General features: G+C 35.8%; 2 protein-coding genes and 1 long non-coding RNA gene across 3 annotated transcripts; all 3 read right to left on the reverse strand.

The window, feature by feature from the left end:
* Positions 1 to 3,546: 3,546 nt before the first annotated feature.
* Positions 3,547 to 8,380, reverse strand: LOC105965817 (uncharacterized). Its single transcript, XM_088827074.1, has 6 exons — positions 8,360 to 8,380; positions 4,978 to 5,300; positions 4,670 to 4,894; positions 4,499 to 4,591; positions 4,266 to 4,424; positions 3,547 to 4,015 (listed from the first exon to the last, which is right to left on the reverse strand). The coding sequence occupies exons 2-6, from the start codon at positions 5,203 to 5,205 to the stop codon at positions 3,797 to 3,799; spliced, it is 924 nt and encodes a 307-aa protein (XP_088683200.1). The 5' UTR covers positions 5,206 to 5,300; positions 8,360 to 8,380; the 3' UTR covers positions 3,547 to 3,796.
* Positions 5,409 to 8,524, reverse strand: LOC105965816 (uncharacterized). Its single transcript, XM_088827263.1, has 3 exons — positions 7,736 to 8,524; positions 6,857 to 7,600; positions 5,409 to 5,990 (listed from the first exon to the last, which is right to left on the reverse strand). Exons 1-3 carry the CDS (start codon positions 8,522 to 8,524, stop codon positions 5,409 to 5,411), a joined length of 2,115 nt encoding a protein of 704 aa, XP_088683389.1.
* A 916-nt stretch (positions 8,525 to 9,440) lies between these two features.
* On the reverse strand, positions 9,441 to 10,377 carry LOC105965779 (uncharacterized). Its single transcript, XR_001173473.2, has 2 exons — positions 10,065 to 10,377; positions 9,441 to 9,968 (listed from the first exon to the last, which is right to left on the reverse strand). It is a non-coding gene; the product is annotated as an uncharacterized LOC105965779 (long non-coding RNA).
* Positions 10,378 to 16,525: the final 6,148 nt, after the last annotated feature.

A 16,525-nucleotide genomic window follows, 5' to 3' on the forward strand; every position in this document is an offset into this window, starting at 1 on the left:
TGATATAGATGAGGATAGGGAGTACCTCTTATCGTAGGGAGACTGTTTTTAGCCACATCGAAAATGCTAATGGATTGTGCTAGTGGTGATCTTACAATGATTGTTCATGATCAAACAATCAAAGTCTATGTTTTTAGTGCTAATAAAAATTCATGTGATAATAATGATTGTTATGCTATTGAGCTTATGGATTTTAAAAATCATGAAAATTTTGTTGTGTTGAACTTGGACAATGCATGGGAAAGCATCTTTGAGTGTAGGAGATGGTGGCGGAAACGGGAGTCAGAAGGAGCAAGTTTACTTTATGGACTGAATTTCAACTCCTCCAAGAGAAAGTCATAAGCGTTGGGATCCTAACGACGATGAAAGTGCAAGGAGCATGTTACCACCCAAAGAATCGAGCAATCCACGAGAGAGGGAAGAATCAAGCTATTGGGGTCGTAAAGATAAAGTTAAAAAGAAATTGCACAAAAGAAAATTGGTGTTATTGTGCAAATCTCGGCTTTGGTTATTCCCAAGGAAGCGCAAATCAAAGTGGTCGGCGCCATTTATTGTCCAATAAATTCTTCCTCATGAGGTAGTCAAGACAAAAGGATCGAGATTCAAATCGTACGTTCAACGTGAAACGGAGCCGGCTCAAACCGTATTGGGAAGCGAGTGAAGATTTCCAAGTGACTTCGGTCACTTTTGCTTGAAAATAAAGAAGCAACGTCCGGCTGAAGACTTTAAACTTAGCGCTTCTCGGGAGGCAACCCGAGCTTTACTGTTTTTCATATTTTTCTTTAATTTTATGTTTTATTTTTATTTTCATAGGCATGCATTCTAATTAATTTATTTGATTTCTTATTTTGAAGGTCGGAATTGCGATCGGGACGGTTATCCGAGAGACAGAGAGGGCATCTTCGCAAGAGGAACTTTAGATTTCTTTCCCGCCAATTCTCATACCCCGATGACGACAATTCCGACTAAATCAGATGTTTACTATCCTTAAACTTTGTGATAATTTCATTGAGGGCAGCAAAAAATTTAAGTTTGGGGGTGAAAAACATGTTTTTGTGCTTATTTGTTTTAGTTTGCATGCATTAGGTTTTTATTTATTTTTATTTATTTTTTATCGTTTTTTCCGGAAAAAAAAAAAAAAAAAAAAAGAGAATATTTTTTTGCTTGGGTCGAATGCATTTATGAATTATGATGATGAGAGATGATCAATGTTTGATGATGAGATTCCTTGTTTTGTCTGAGAAGGATTAGATGTTTGTTTAGCTTTCGATTCAACAGAACTTAGAAGCGAATTATTGCTAGGAATCACACTTTGTGCATTGCTTTGGTTGAATGTTTTGTATTTTAAATTTGAAATTAATTTGTGCTAGATCATGTTATGTTCGGTTTTAAAACTCACCTTAGGAAAATTATAATACGAAGTATTGAGTAGAGAGTGATTTGGGTTCTGATTTGGGCCTTCTTTGAACCGTTTGAGCCTTTCAAGCAGACATTTTTATTGAAATTGTCCTTAAAACCTTGATTTGAGCCTTGGAGAAAAGGTGTTCTTTCTTTTAGCCAATGTGTATAAGGTAGAAAAGTGGTGATTCTAGAAAAATTACCCATTGGAGTTCAGTCGAAATTTTTTATAAAGTCCTTCTTCTTCTTCGAAAAAAAAGAAGATATATATATTAAAAAAATAAAAAAATAAAAAGAGAAAAAGAAGAAGAAGAGACTAGAAGGAAGAAGTAAGGACTAGTTGTTGAATTATTTTGAAAGCTCGATCCATTGCCTCAAAAGCAAAAGTGGAGACTTTTGAACTTTTGATAATCGAATTTATTTAAGTCCTTAGAGGTGAATTCATTGTTTCAAACGCCTATCTTTAAAATTTTGGCGTAATCACCTCAATTCAAGAAGAATAGCCACATATACCCATATTTCCTACCTCGAACCAAAGAGCCTAACAATTGAAAGCCACAAAGCCCCAATGATCCCAATAGCTTAATCTTCGATATTAGTAGAGTAGAATAATTTGGTGAGTATTTTGAGTCAAACGTATGCATGTAAGTATAAATTCTTTCTATCTTTAATTTGCAAATATTGGATGCTTGAAGCAATTGTATGATTTGTGGTTTTTTGTAATGGTGAGTGACTAAGTGTTGTTGAATTTTGAGCTTGCGAATGCCTAAGAATTGTCATTATAATTACAAGTTCTGAAAACGTGAAGTTGACCATTGATCTATGTAATGAGATGTAGTAGTTGAGTTATTTGCTTATGAGTAGATTTTACTTGAGGACAAGCAAAAGTTCAAGTTTGGGGGTGTGTTGAGTGTATATTTTTACACTTAATTGTACCTTTTAATTGGAGCTTTTGGTGTGTTTTAACGATAATTGGTGCTTAAAAAGTTGATTTATTGTATTTTAAGCACAAATTGAAGAATTGGAAAAGTATGGGGTAAAAACTGCAATTTTGGAGAAAATATGGGCCAAAAGTGAAGAAATAAAAAATCTGAAGAAATATAGCCCGGGACGGCCGTCCCAGAAATACACTTAAAACTGGGATGGTCGTCTGAGAAGCAGAAGCTGTCCTTGGCTTTGAGACGACCATCCGAGTTTTAGTGCGAAATTCGGGACGGTCGTCCGAGATTACGCAAAGGCGCAGTACAAGAATCCTAATTGCACAAGAAAACTACCTTCTTCTCCAAATTATCCACCATATATAAGACCAAGCCAAGAACACAATTGAAGATCCATCTTTTACGCAATTTCAAGTGCAACAAAGCAATAACGAAGACAAAGAATTCTAAGACTCCAAGCATAGATTTATCGTTTATGACTTATTTAATTTGCGTTTATACTTTAATAATGAGTAGCTAATTTTCTTATTTCAGGAATTTATTTGGAACCCTATGTGGGATTTATGAACCCTTTTCTATGATTTTATGCAAGTTTGAATTTCGGATTATTACTTCTACTTGTTTTATTAAAGTGCATGAACTTGATCACCTTATGTCACTAGGCCAAAATGGTCGACTAGCGACGAAATTTGGCGACGAAAATGTATATTTGGCGACGATTTTTTACTGTTTGCGACGAATTTTTGCCGTCGCCAAATCCTACACAAAACGTCGCCAAACGTCCCGTCGCAAGGTCGGCGACGAAAAGTCATTTGCGACGCAAAGTTTGGCGACGAATTTCATAAATCGTCGCAACATTCGTATTTTCTGGAAAAAAAATGTTTTTTTAATATTCGCGAAGGATCCTATACTTTCGTCGCTTACCAGTTGCGACGAACAAATAATAAGTCGCAAACTTTTGCGACGAATTATCTTTTCGTCGCTATATTAAGCGACGTTTTTGACGGTTTCGTCGCTACGTTGGCGAAAAATGTTTGCGACTAATAGCCGTTTTCGTCGCAAGGCCCACGATTTATTTGCGACGATTTGTTTTATTTATTCGTCGCTAGGTTTTTTTTTTAATATAATTTTTGGTTTATTTATTTTTTCAATTAACAAATTCAACCTGTATTCAGCAGTTGTACAAAAAAAAATACACTTATATCGAAAATATTAAAACCAATTATACGGATTAAATATCAAGGTAGCACAAAACATAAATTAAAAAAGTACATAAAAACTTAAAAGCATATAATGTAGTGTTTCAAACTTTAATTCAAAAACCAAACAAAGTTCATCCCTTTTTATACTCCACCATAATTGGAAGGAGTCGATGTCGAGGCTTGTAGTCCAAAACGGCCGACCAAGGTGTTCACAATTTCTCGAGTTTCTTTCAATTCCGCTTCCAATCTTTCCATTTTTTAATCTTTAAGTTGCATTTGCTCTTTCATTGAATTCATTTCCATTTGCACTTCCGGCGGAATTGAAGAAAATCTCGACTTTGAACTCTTTGTGATGGTTGCAATCTTAATTCCAAGCCCTTTGCTTTTTCGGAGCACTTTTTCTATCGCAATTGAATTGGTCGTGCTTTCGTCACTTCCATCACGAATTGTCTCATCGTACACTCGTTCCAAATCAGCCTGAAAATGATTAAGTACACTTGTTTAGCAAAAATTTCGACAGCATAACAACTAATAAATGAACATCCCCAAAAAACCATCCATATATACAAAAACTTAACATTATTTAAAACAAATATTCATATCCACATATCTCAACTACGTACTAATTTAACATATCAAATAATTTACATATGACAAACATGCGACAACAATAAACATAAATAATTAACATACAACCAATTGAAGAATAAAATTGCATTACACTTACCGAAATGCGAAGTTGTTCAGGAGTTGCTATCCCATTATACGGTTCTTCTGTATCTCCTTCCTCACTAATAGTTGGCCCGGTTTCCCTCAGTACATCAATACCCATATATGCTTTCTTATACGTATCAAACACCGTAGGATTTTTGCCCAATTTTTTAAACTATATTAAAATATTATAAAGTAAGTATCTATTTTAAACTTAAATAAATTAAAATTATAGATCAAATTACTTACATGATTGTGGGACCAACTATTGATACTTGTTCGACCCCAATGGTGGTCTGTCGAGACTTTCTTTCGCGAGTCCTCGCATTTGGTTGATTTGGACTGTGAACAATAACACAAAAAATTAAAACTCTTTAATATATTTAAACATGATCCATAAATTAAATATATATAATTTACCTTCCCATCAACACCAGGAGTGGAAATAGAATGAAATTGATCACATAGTTTCTCCCAAGTTTGAACACTAATCCTATTTGGACAATTTGCCTTAGGCGTGGCAAGGTCTGGAGCTCTATCAAAGACTGTCTTCAATCGTTTAGTTTTCGCATCTTTCCAACGACCGTTAGCAGTCTCATTGAACCATTTTTTTGTAGCCTCATTTTCAGGAAGTTTCCAAGTTTCCTAAATAAAATATAAAAAATATACAATTGAAATGAAACAAAAAATTAAATAACTTAAATAAAATAAAAATTACATACAAATACCTTAAACGCTTTCCACAATCCCTCGACATGGCCCATTTTTTTGTGGTTAGGCCAAGAAATACATGGATCAAAATTATCCCAATGCGTAACCTCGTTACTAATAGCCACCGCCAACTTGTACCTCCCAGGTGCAACGGGAATACCCTTGTCGTCAAACTCCAAATCAACCACGTCAGTACCTGTAGACTCGGTACCTATATGATCAACATAAATATCTTCCTCCGACATCGCTCGCCTGAGAAAAGAAATAAGATATACATAGACAAAAATAAAATGAACACAATACTTATGACATGCATGATATATGGCAATAAATATGACATAATTTATATAACAAGTAAATTATAATAAAAAAATAAAATGATCACATAAACAAAAGTATATTACAAGTAAATTACAATCAACTAACATTTGATCAACAAAATAATCCCTCACTCTTCCATATCATCTATAATATTTATGTCATGGTTTATAGGAAGTATCTCATAGCATTCATCTTCAACTGCAGTAGGATCATCAGGACTCAAGGCAAAGTTGTCCCTTGGTTTAATAACAATAGGAACCATCCATGGTTTATCTTGCGGATCCTCAACGTAGAATGCTTGCAATACTTGACATGGCATAACAAAAGAACTTGTTTTTATATCTGGTTTTGTTAAGTTCACAAGTGTAAATCCCAAACCATCCGTCTTATTCATGCGAATATTAGCCCAATCACACTCGAACAAAACCACATTTTTTGTACCTACAGCGAATGAAAGTTCAATGATGTCTTTTATTACGCCGTAGTACCCTACATCTTCTTCTTTCGGAGATTTATCCTTTGAGCTTGCGAAACTAGTAGTCTTTGCTTTGACAAAAACTCCACTATTTTGAGTTAAAAGAGACTTTTCAGATGATTTTGTGCGGAACATAAATCCTTGCACTTCAAATCTCTTTAAAGTCTTCACTCTAAATTGAGGTGAACAAGCTAAGGCTTTCAGATCTTCAGACAATTCACTTTTTCCTTGCACCTATTTCGTTATCAATTAATTATTACTACTTTGTTCAAAACAATTTGCAAAGGAAGTTCAAGTCAAATCAAACACTTACATAGGATTGAAACCAATGACGAAATTCTTTTTCTTGTAATTGCTGAATGCGCCATTGGTATGCATGGTCACTTGTCGAGATTTTATTTTTAATGGTCTCGAAATGCTCCCTAAAAATATTTGTGTAATTTTTTAAGTGGAAATCAATTGAAGATAGTAGTAACTCAAAATATTAGCAAGTGACTTACTCAATGTAAGGTTGAACTTCATCTGAGTTAAAAAGACAATAGGTGTGCACCTTTTTCCATTTCATCATAACTGAGCGTTCTGTACTTAGGTCGCACTTCATTGCCTTGTTTGTCATTGTCACAAATATTCATAGATGAATTTTCTGTGTACAATGAGCAAAAATTTAAGCACTCCTCAGTGATGTAGCATTCAGCAATCGAACCTTCGGGAAACTTTTTATTCCGAACAAATGACTTCAAGTGACCCAAGTATCTGAGGTAGAATTTTTTTTTATAAAACATTTAATAAATTATAAATTATTAGAAAATGCATTAACATTTAAAAAATTATAAATACCTCTCTATCGGATACATCCATCGATAATTGACCGGTCCGACAACCATTGCTTCATGAGCTAGATGAACCGGCAAATGCATCATAACAACAAAGAACGCCGGGGGAAACAATTTCTCAAGATCACACAAGATTTTTACAATGTCATAGTGCAGTTTTCAAAAATCTTCAGCTGAGTTTGTTTTTGAACACAATTCTCGGAAAAAACTGCACAATTGGATTATTGTACTTGCCAATTTTTTTGGTAACCCCACATTGCGAATTGCCAATGGAAGCAACTGTTGCATTAACACGTGGTAGTCATGGCTCTTTAATCCCCCTACTTTGTCTTCACCAAAACAACGGGCTATATTAGATGCATAGCCGTTAGGAACTTTAACATTTGCTATAACATCACAAACTGCCTTTTTTGATTGGGCAGACAATTTGTGATACTTTCCTAATTTTGGAACGAGGTTGGGAAATCGAGGACCGGACTTGCCCGACGGTGGCTTTTTAATTTTTCCAATGTCCTCCTTAGCATTGTCGAAACCGTCATTTTTGCCAAGAATATTTAATAACCACATAAGAAATAATTCTCCAACATTCTTCTCAATGTGCATGACATCAAGATTGTGTCGTATGAGATTATCTTTCCAATACGGCAATTCGAAGAAGATACTCCTCTTTCTCCATTGTGAATCTCGATGCACCACTTGGCCGACGCCAAAAGTAACATTGATTCCCTCCGTTTTTGATAACACCTCATCTCCTGAAGGTGGGGGTGGAGCCCCTTCTTCAGAAAAACGACTATGACCCATATAGCATTGTTTATTTGACTTGTACAAACGTTCGGACACAGTGTTTTCAGCACAACTAGGGCAAGCAAGATAGCCACTAGTGCTCCACCTCGATAAGTTACCAAGTGCTGGGAAGTCATTGATAGTCCACAAAAGTGCCGCTCGCAAATTAAAGTAATGTCTGGTGGACGCATCAAAAGTTGTTATTCCAGAGACCCACAACTCATTAAGCTCATCGATCAGGGGTTATAAATAAACATCAATCCCATTTTTCGGGGCTTTTGGACCAGAAATAAGCAATGACATCATCATATGAGAACGTTGCATGCACATATTTGGTGGTAAATTGTAAATCATTAGAATTACCGGCCATGTGCTATGCTTGCTACTCAACGATCCAAATGGATTAAAACCGTCTGTAGCCAAGCCAAGCCTTACATTTCGAGGGTCCAAAGAGAATGACTCGTGCTTCTTGTCAAACTCTTTCCATGCATCAGAATCAGCAGGGTGCCTGAGAACGCCACCGTTACATCGAGACTCAGCGTGCCATCTCATGTTGATTGCTGATTTTTGACATATAAATAGCCGCTTGAGCCTCGGAATCAATGGAAAGTGTCGCAAAACTTTTTTCGGTACCCTTTTGCGCTGAGAGGTTGAAGAACTCGGTTGGTTTTCTACTGGATTCTTCCATCTTGAAGCATTACACACTTTGCATGCATTTAAGTTGAAGTCATCCTTCCAAAACAACATGCAGTCATTCTCACACGCATCAATCTTGACGTAACCACACCCCAATTTACTGATGAGCTTCTTAACTTCATAAAAAGAGTCGGGTATATTTAAAAAATCAAGTTTTCTCATTAACTGAAGGGTTTCAGTAAATGTATTATCACTCATCTTGCCACGAGACTTAATTTTGTAGAACTCCATGATAAAAGAAAGTTTAGTATATACCCGGCATCCATCATAAACGGGGATGCACCACTCTTCAATGAGTTTACGAAAATCATCAGTTTCGGAGTTGGGTTCTTCGTGCAGATCTTCTTGATCGTGATGAAGACACGCATGCAGTAAGTCTTCCATATTATCACGTACATCAACAGGTTCATTTAAAATTGCAACTTCGGGAATTTCTGTATGATTAGTATTGTTCATTTCCTCGCCAATGTATTGTTCTTCGGACTCTCCATGCAGAGCCCATCAGCGTTGCCCATACAGTTTATCCCAACCCCTCCAAAGTAAATGTTTATGAACGAATTCACGATCCCCCCATTTACGACACTTACAGTCTCTACATGGGCATCTTATTTTATTATCAACGTCACATTTAGCGAAGGCAAAGTCCATAAATTCCACACAACCATTTTGATATACTTCTAACCGACGATCATCTAATAAAACTCAACTCCTATCTTTTGGCATGCTTTAATTAACAAGATTACCTAGAAATTGGGAAGGGTCACAATTATTAAAATCACAATTATTCTCAAAGTTAAGTTCATAAACTAAAACTAAATTAAGGTGGTAGTCGCAACGGGAAAGCTTTCAACTTTTAATTGACATCAATTTTCAATTTTCAAAAATCCCCCCTCATTAGTAAGTAAATTTGACTCCGTCAGAGTCAACAAAGACAATACGTAGTCGAGGGATTGTTTTAATTACCCAAATATTATGATTTTTTTCATAATTTAGCTTTACCTTAGGGTGTGATTGTAATTTACCCTAATTTAAAGCAATTTTTCAATATTTTTCCGAAAAGGTTTTTTTATTTATTTATATATTTTATAGTCATAATAAGGAGTGGAAATCGGACGGATCGTATCGGATTTGGGTGTTTCGGAAAATTTCCGATTTTTTTCGGATGTCCAAAACGCCTTCCGATTCCGATTTCGATTTCCTCGGAATTCAAGAATTGATTCCGATTCCAATTTTTTCGGAATTTTCGGAAAATCGGAATTTTTCGGAAATCTTCATTTTCGGAATTTTTTGGAATTTTTTCAGAAATTTTCGGAAATTTTTCGGAAATTTTTCGGAATTTTTTCGGAATTTTCCCAAAAAAAAAACAAAGAAAGGATAAAAAAAAAAAAAAAAAAAAAAAAAAAAAGAAGGAAAAATTGATCACCGACACAGTAGCCAAACTGTAGAAAGAAACATCAAATAACCAAAACACACAACAGACTCACCAAAGCACACAACAGACTCACAAACACATAATTCCGAGCAACCACATAATTCCGAGCAACATAAAACCCAAGAACAGTTCGCATAATTCCGAGCAACAATAATTCCGAGCAACACAGGCTCATCAAATCAACATAAAACAAACAAACACATAATTCCGGGAAAAAACCCAAAAATAGTTCGCAATAATCAAACACATACAAGCTTTTCAACATAAACAAACAAAGATTTAAAAAAAAGGAAAATTACCTTGAAAGGAGGGCTGTCGGCGGACGGCTGTCGGCGACGGCAACGGCTGGCGACGGCAACGGATCGACAGCACGCGGCGGGATGACGGCAAATTAGAAGCTGCTTTTCTAATTGCTGCTCTTGATTTAGCTAATCCTTGCTCCTTTTTATTATTTTTATTTGCTCTTCTCTGCATTTTTTTCATATTTATTTAATATTATTAATTAATAGATCATCATAATTTCATGCTTGTGTGTGTGTGTGTGTGTGTGTGTGAAATGCTTACTTTGACAGTTGGCTTGGATTTGGATGAGAATTCAGAGGAAAGCAGTGGCGGACGGCGGAGAGCAGCGGCGGACGGCGGAGAGATAGGCGGACGGCGGAGAGCAGCGGCGGAGAGATGGGCTGACGGTGGAGAGCAGCGGCGGAGAGATGGGCGGAGGAGAGAAGCGGCGGACGGCGGAGAGCAGCGGCAGCGGCAGACTGCGGCAGCGGAGGCGGAGGGGGAGGACCCGGCGGAGGGGGTCGCCGGCGGAGGGGAAGATTGAAAGAGAGAGAGAAACGAGAAGAAAATCGGAGAAAATGGGAAAACGGGGATTAGGGTCTGCCTTCTAATTCAATTTTTTGCGACGATTCCTAACAAATCGTCGCTCGTAGCGACGTTTTAAGCGCTTTCGTCGCAAACCAAAAAAAAAATTAAATAGACTTGCGACGTTTCCTACAGAAACGTCGCTCTAGAAAAGCGAGAATTTTTTCTATAATTATTTTCGCAACGATTAATACACTATCGTCGCAAATAATAATTATAATTCTTTTAACAAAGTATTTTACTTGCGACGAATACACTATTTTCGTCGCTAAGAATAAATATTATTTAATATTTCCTCTTTATTACGCTACGTTTATCCTTATTCGTCGCCAACCCAATAATTTTTTTTTTCACAATTGCACTAGCGACGTATACGTCATATTCGTCGCGAAGGTAAAAAAATAAATTGCAAAAAATATTTTTCATGCGTCGGTTATATAAAAACGTCGCTACGAGAGTGATTTATTATTTTTTTTTTTCCCTTTGCGACGTTTTATTGACATTAGTCGCATACTGGCGACGATTACTGTATCGTCGCGAGATATTCCATCGAAATCTTATTTTTCGATATCTTGCGACGTTTTTTAGTCAAAATGGTCGCAAACTAGCGACGATTCCGGAATCGTCGCCAAAAAAAACCTCGCAAGTGAGCTGTTTTGGCCTAGTGTGTGCTTTTATGTTATTGTTAATCGCATGAATCGGAAGATCGGGTTAATAATAAGAATTGTGGTAGAAGAGTTGTTGTGGTATTAACATAGGAATATAGTTAATCTCTTAGGTAGCCATTATTGAGCTTTGTGCTTAATGTTGTGTTGTAGAATTAATTCCGTAGGAATACAGTAATTGAATCTAGAGTATTAGAATCGTAATACACGCGGAAGCGGGTTATGATTAATTTAGCATCTCAGGTTAATAATCTGGGTTAATTACTTGCATAATTGAAGCAATTGGGGGAATAATAATCATATAGGGGGAGAATAAAATCATAGGCTCGTTTTCTCTGATTAAATCTTCGTTCTTACATTGCTTTCTTGTTTTTGCTTGCTTTGTAATTTAGTTCAATTTAGTAAATCTTTTCCAAATTCCACTGTGTAGGGTGGGCTTGATAATAATTGTTAGGATTAAGTCATTAAATATTATGTGTGGGTTCGATATCCGGACTTCATTGTCCACTATATTACTTGTACGATACGTGGACTTGCGTGTAGGTATTGCAACCAACAATATATCGGAGTCCCCATTGCATTCCTTGGATGCACAGTTCAATATTCGATGTCTCACGCTGTCGATCTTTTCAATCAAGGCTTAAATTTATCCAACGGTTGATGCAGTCGATGACTGGTTCCTTCTTCCACTAACAGGAATTTGTGAGCTCAATCATGCTGACTGTTCTTTGAGTGCTAGAAAAGCGATTGAGAAATTCTTTCTCAAAGTGCTTCCAACTATGAATGAAGTTTAACTCCATATCAATGTACCAATCAAATCTATTGTCTTTGAACTATGAATGGAGTTTAGCTCCATATCAATGTCTTGAAAAAGAAGAAATAATCATACTGATAATAATTAATTGATAATTATCTCCAAGACAAGACATAATTTAATTTAGATACAATTTAATTAATTAATTTGATTAACTAATTAATTATTTTTTTCGTCTACTGTATCATATATTTGGGGCAAAAATTAAAAAATTCTTAGGACTCAATTGAACTAGATTTGGAACTTGCCCCTCTTAGAAACTTATTAAAATAAAAATATGGGTCTTGTTCTTCCAATGGGGGTTTCTTCCCTCTTAAGTGTTTCAAAGAAAACCCTTTTGTTTACAAGTAAACCATCCAAGAAAATCCTTGATTCCCCCTTAATTCCATTTCAATCTCTCCACCTTACCACCATCTTCTTATTAATACACACATGCAACACTACAACACTAAATTATATTATGCAGATGTTGCACCCCTCCGTCTTCTTCCCCGTTGCACTGAATCAAAATTTTGTTGGCCCTACCCGTATCACAGAAACAGATCTTCGTCGAGTAATGGGTCGTGCTGCCTTAAAAGTGCTTCCAACAGAAAATCAACGAGAATTTAGCCATTTTTGTTCTGGGTTTCGACATCTTGGATATAAGTTGTCGGGCCAAGTCTCTAAGGATTAAACCAATGTTTTCAAAACCGGACCTAACATAGAACCGAAGAGTTACGTGGGTCAAGATTGGACAAGATCAACCGATTTTTTGATTTTTTAATTTTTAGTTAATATATAATTCTAAATTAATTTTAATTTATATAGTTACACATTCTAAAAGTATATTCATCATTAAATATCAACATACTGCTTCTAATATCAACAATAAAATAGAAAAAATAATGAAAATAAAACATTTATACCTTAAAACATAAATTTTAAAAATTAAAAATTGATTTGGTACTTCTACTTAAATTTCATAAGTCAACAAGTAAAAAATAAGAGCGAATTTGACATAGATCCACAAATCCAAATTTCACTACAAATAGATCCACCCTTTAACTTTCATTTTTAATAAACCCATAAAAACATTAATTCCTAAAATAGCCCTATAGGTTTCTATTTGAGATAAGCTCAATCCACCCCCATCCCATCCCATCCGCCCACCAGGTTGGTCCGACCCGATCAATTTTTTTTTCTCCGGCATCGGCCGTCGGAGTTCCAGTTAGCTGACTCAATATTAGTTAACTTCAATTAATTAACTTTAAACAATCCATTTTTTAATTTTTTTTTTTTTTTTTTTTTTCTGGTGGTGGGTCGTCGGAGCTTTGGTTAGCTAACTCAGCATTACTTAACTTCAATTAATTAACTTTAAACAATCTATTTTTTTTATTTTTTTCTTTTTTTCTTTTTCTTTTTTTCTTTTTCTTTTTTTTTTCTTCATATCTTTTTCTTTTTTTTTTTCTTTTTTTTCGTTTTTTTTTTTTTTTGCAGTGATGGGTTGTCGGAGCTCTGATTAGCTGACTCAACGTTAGTTAACTTTAAAATTAATTAAATTTAACATCAGTAGAAATCGTTTGTTTTTTCTTCTTTTTTTTTTAGAAAAAAATGTTAATTTCTTCTTTTTTTTTTCTGCTGCTGGTCGTCGGAGCTCCAGTTAGCTGACTCAGCATTAGTAAACTTCAACATTAGTCAACTTTAAACAATACATTTTTTTTTTCTTTTTTTAATTTTTTGTTCTTTTAATTTTTTTTTCTATTGGTAAGTTGTTGGAGCTCCAATTAGCTGACTCAACAGTAGTTGACTTTAACATTGGTAGATATTCTTTTTTTTTTAATTAGTTTTTTTATTTTTATTTTTTAAATTAGTGTCTACAAATATTAAAGTTAACTAATGTTGGAGTTAACTAACATTGAGTCACCTAACCGAAGCTCCGACAACCCACCACCATAAACATATTAAAAGTAAAAAAAATGTCAAATGTCAACTGATGTTGAAGTTAACTAATGTTGAGTCAGCTAACAATAGCTCCAACAATCCGCCGTCGGAAAAAAGAAATGAAAAAGAAAAGAAAAAAGAGAAAAAAAAATGGAATGTCAACTAATGTTGAGGTTAGCTAATGATGAGTCGGCTACCCGGAGCTCCAACGACCCGCTGCAAGAAAGAAAATTTAAAATAAATATAAAGATAAAAGAGAAAAACAATACATGACAACTAATTGAAATTAACAAATGTTGAGTCAGCTAACTAGAGCTCCGACGACCCGCCGTCGAAAAAAGAAAAATAAATAAAGTATCTTATATATAAAAGAAAGAAACGATGGGCAACCCTAAAAACGCTAATGGTAGTTTTGTAATTATTTATTTTTAATATTTTTTTGGTGATTTTCAAAAATTATCAATCTCCTATTTTTCATCAATATATCTCAAATCTTAATATATAAGAAATTCGATTTGTTTAATCTAAACCTATATATTTGGATTATAAATGTTAATATGTAAGATTTAAAAAAAATAATGTTATATAAAATATGAGTAATACTACATTATTAAATTTTACTATGTTAATGTACTATATTTTCTTATTATATATTAAATTTTTTTTTTCATTTTTGAAATAATATCTCGTGCATCGAATGGGAAAAAATGCTAGTATATATAAAAGAAGAAAAAATGAATGTCAACTAATTGAAGTTAACTAGACGAGTCAGCTAACCAGAGCTTTGATGACCCGCTGCCGGAAAAAAAAAAAAAAAAAAAAAAAAGAAAAAGAAAATGAATGCCAACTAATTTATGTTAACTAATGTTGAGTCATAACCAGGGCTCCGACTACCCAGGCCATCGCTGAAGAAAAAGAAAAAGAAAAAAAATAAAGAAATTTAAAAAAATTAACTTTTTTGAAATTATTTTTTTTTAAATAAATAAATCAAAATAATAATATTCAAAATAAAATAAGATAAAAACAAACCCTAGTTAGGGTTTGAAAGGGTGTAAAGGTTAGGATATAACCTAATTATTTGGTTTATATCAAATGAAACTTAGAAATAATGGGTTTTACTCAGAATTTTAAAAAGACTTGGGTTTATCCGACATTATGTAAACTATTGAGGAGCCTATTTCAAATAATCCCAAATAATAAACCATAATATAACCAGCCGTCTACCTCCCTCCTCTCCCCCTTTATCTCCTTCCCTATTCTTGTTTTGTATTATTCATCTGTACCCAAAAAATCAAACTAAAGATTTTTATTATTCTTCTCCATCTTTTTCTCCTTTATTTTTCTATCTTTTGTAACTCTCTTCTTTACACCACCACAATGCTGACGTTGTCAGTTGTCCACTCAAGCTCCGTGATTGCGAGTGCGACAACTCTGAGAGAAGTATTTATTAGCGTGCATATATATATTATACGTATCTATTATTATTATTATTTATTCTAGTTACCTTGTGTAATAGGTTAGGGTTTCCTACATGTACCTATATATATGATTAATATACGTGAGAGACACAATTCTCTCTTTCTCCAATTCTATTTCTCCTATATGGTATCAGACACTAGGTTAACCTAGCCGTCACCACCACCATCCTCATCTAAGTCGTCCCCCCCCCCCCCCCCCCCCCCCCCCCCCCCCCCCCCCCTTCTTCTCCATGGCCGGCGACGCTTCTTCTCCCTCCACCGCCCCTCTCAATCATTTCACCTTGCTCATGTCATCTCCAATATCAAATCCCTTATCCCCGTTACTCTAGATATGAAAAATCCCAACTATCAAAAGTGGAGCCCCTTTTTCACAATTACCGTCGGTCGTTTCTGCCTCTCCGATCTTCTCCATGGAAAATCCCGACCGGATTCTATCTCCGCCGATGAATGGCAACGCGCCGACTATCTCCTCCAATCTTAGATCTACGGCACCATTTCCGATGATTTGTCCAGCATGGTTCTCTCAATGACCTCCACCGCCAGTGATCTATGGACCGCAATCTCTTCTCTCTTCACCGATAATAAAGATTATCGGGCCATTCAACTTGAAGAAAAATTCAAGTCCCTCAAGAAAGGCACTCTCTCCATTCATGATTATTGCCAAATAATCAAAACCACGGCAGACAGCTTGGCCGATGTCGGAAATCCAATCTACGACAAACAACTCGTCCTTCAAAACCCTACACGGCCTTCCGAAAAATTACGGGACCGTCGCCAATCTCATTTCCTTTCAGAATCCCCTCCCCACTTTTCTACAGACTCGATTGCTTCTTTAGATGGAAGAAACAAGACTTACTGAACCGGAGCAGACCGCTACTGTTTTCTATGCCTCCAACGCGAATTGTCCATCCAACAGTTGCAACGGTTCCTACAACAGTTCCTGCGGAGGAGGTTCTTCGCGCTCTCAGCGCGGGGGTGGCCGATCCAACCGTCGCGGAGGTTGCAACACTAACCGTCACCCCATGCAGCACTACGGCTACCATAGTGCTCATGGCGCATCTCAACTCTGGCGCGCACCTTACGACAACCGTCAATTCTGGGTTCCGCTCCAAATACATCGGGCCACCCATCCACTCCAGCGGCTCAAGCATACTTTACTGGACCACCTGAACCCTACACCGGCCACTCGGCCCCTACTCAGGTTCATCCGCTCCACCAGCCATGCCACAACTCTAACAGTTCCATCAACAATTGCAACAGTTCCAACGTAGTGGATCTCGC

The sequence above is a fragment of the Erythranthe guttata genome, chromosome 12, assembly GCF_056151865.1.
Source record: "Erythranthe guttata isolate IM_541 chromosome 12, IM_541, whole genome shotgun sequence".
Taxonomy (NCBI): domain Eukaryota; kingdom Viridiplantae; phylum Streptophyta; class Magnoliopsida; order Lamiales; family Phrymaceae; genus Erythranthe; species Erythranthe guttata.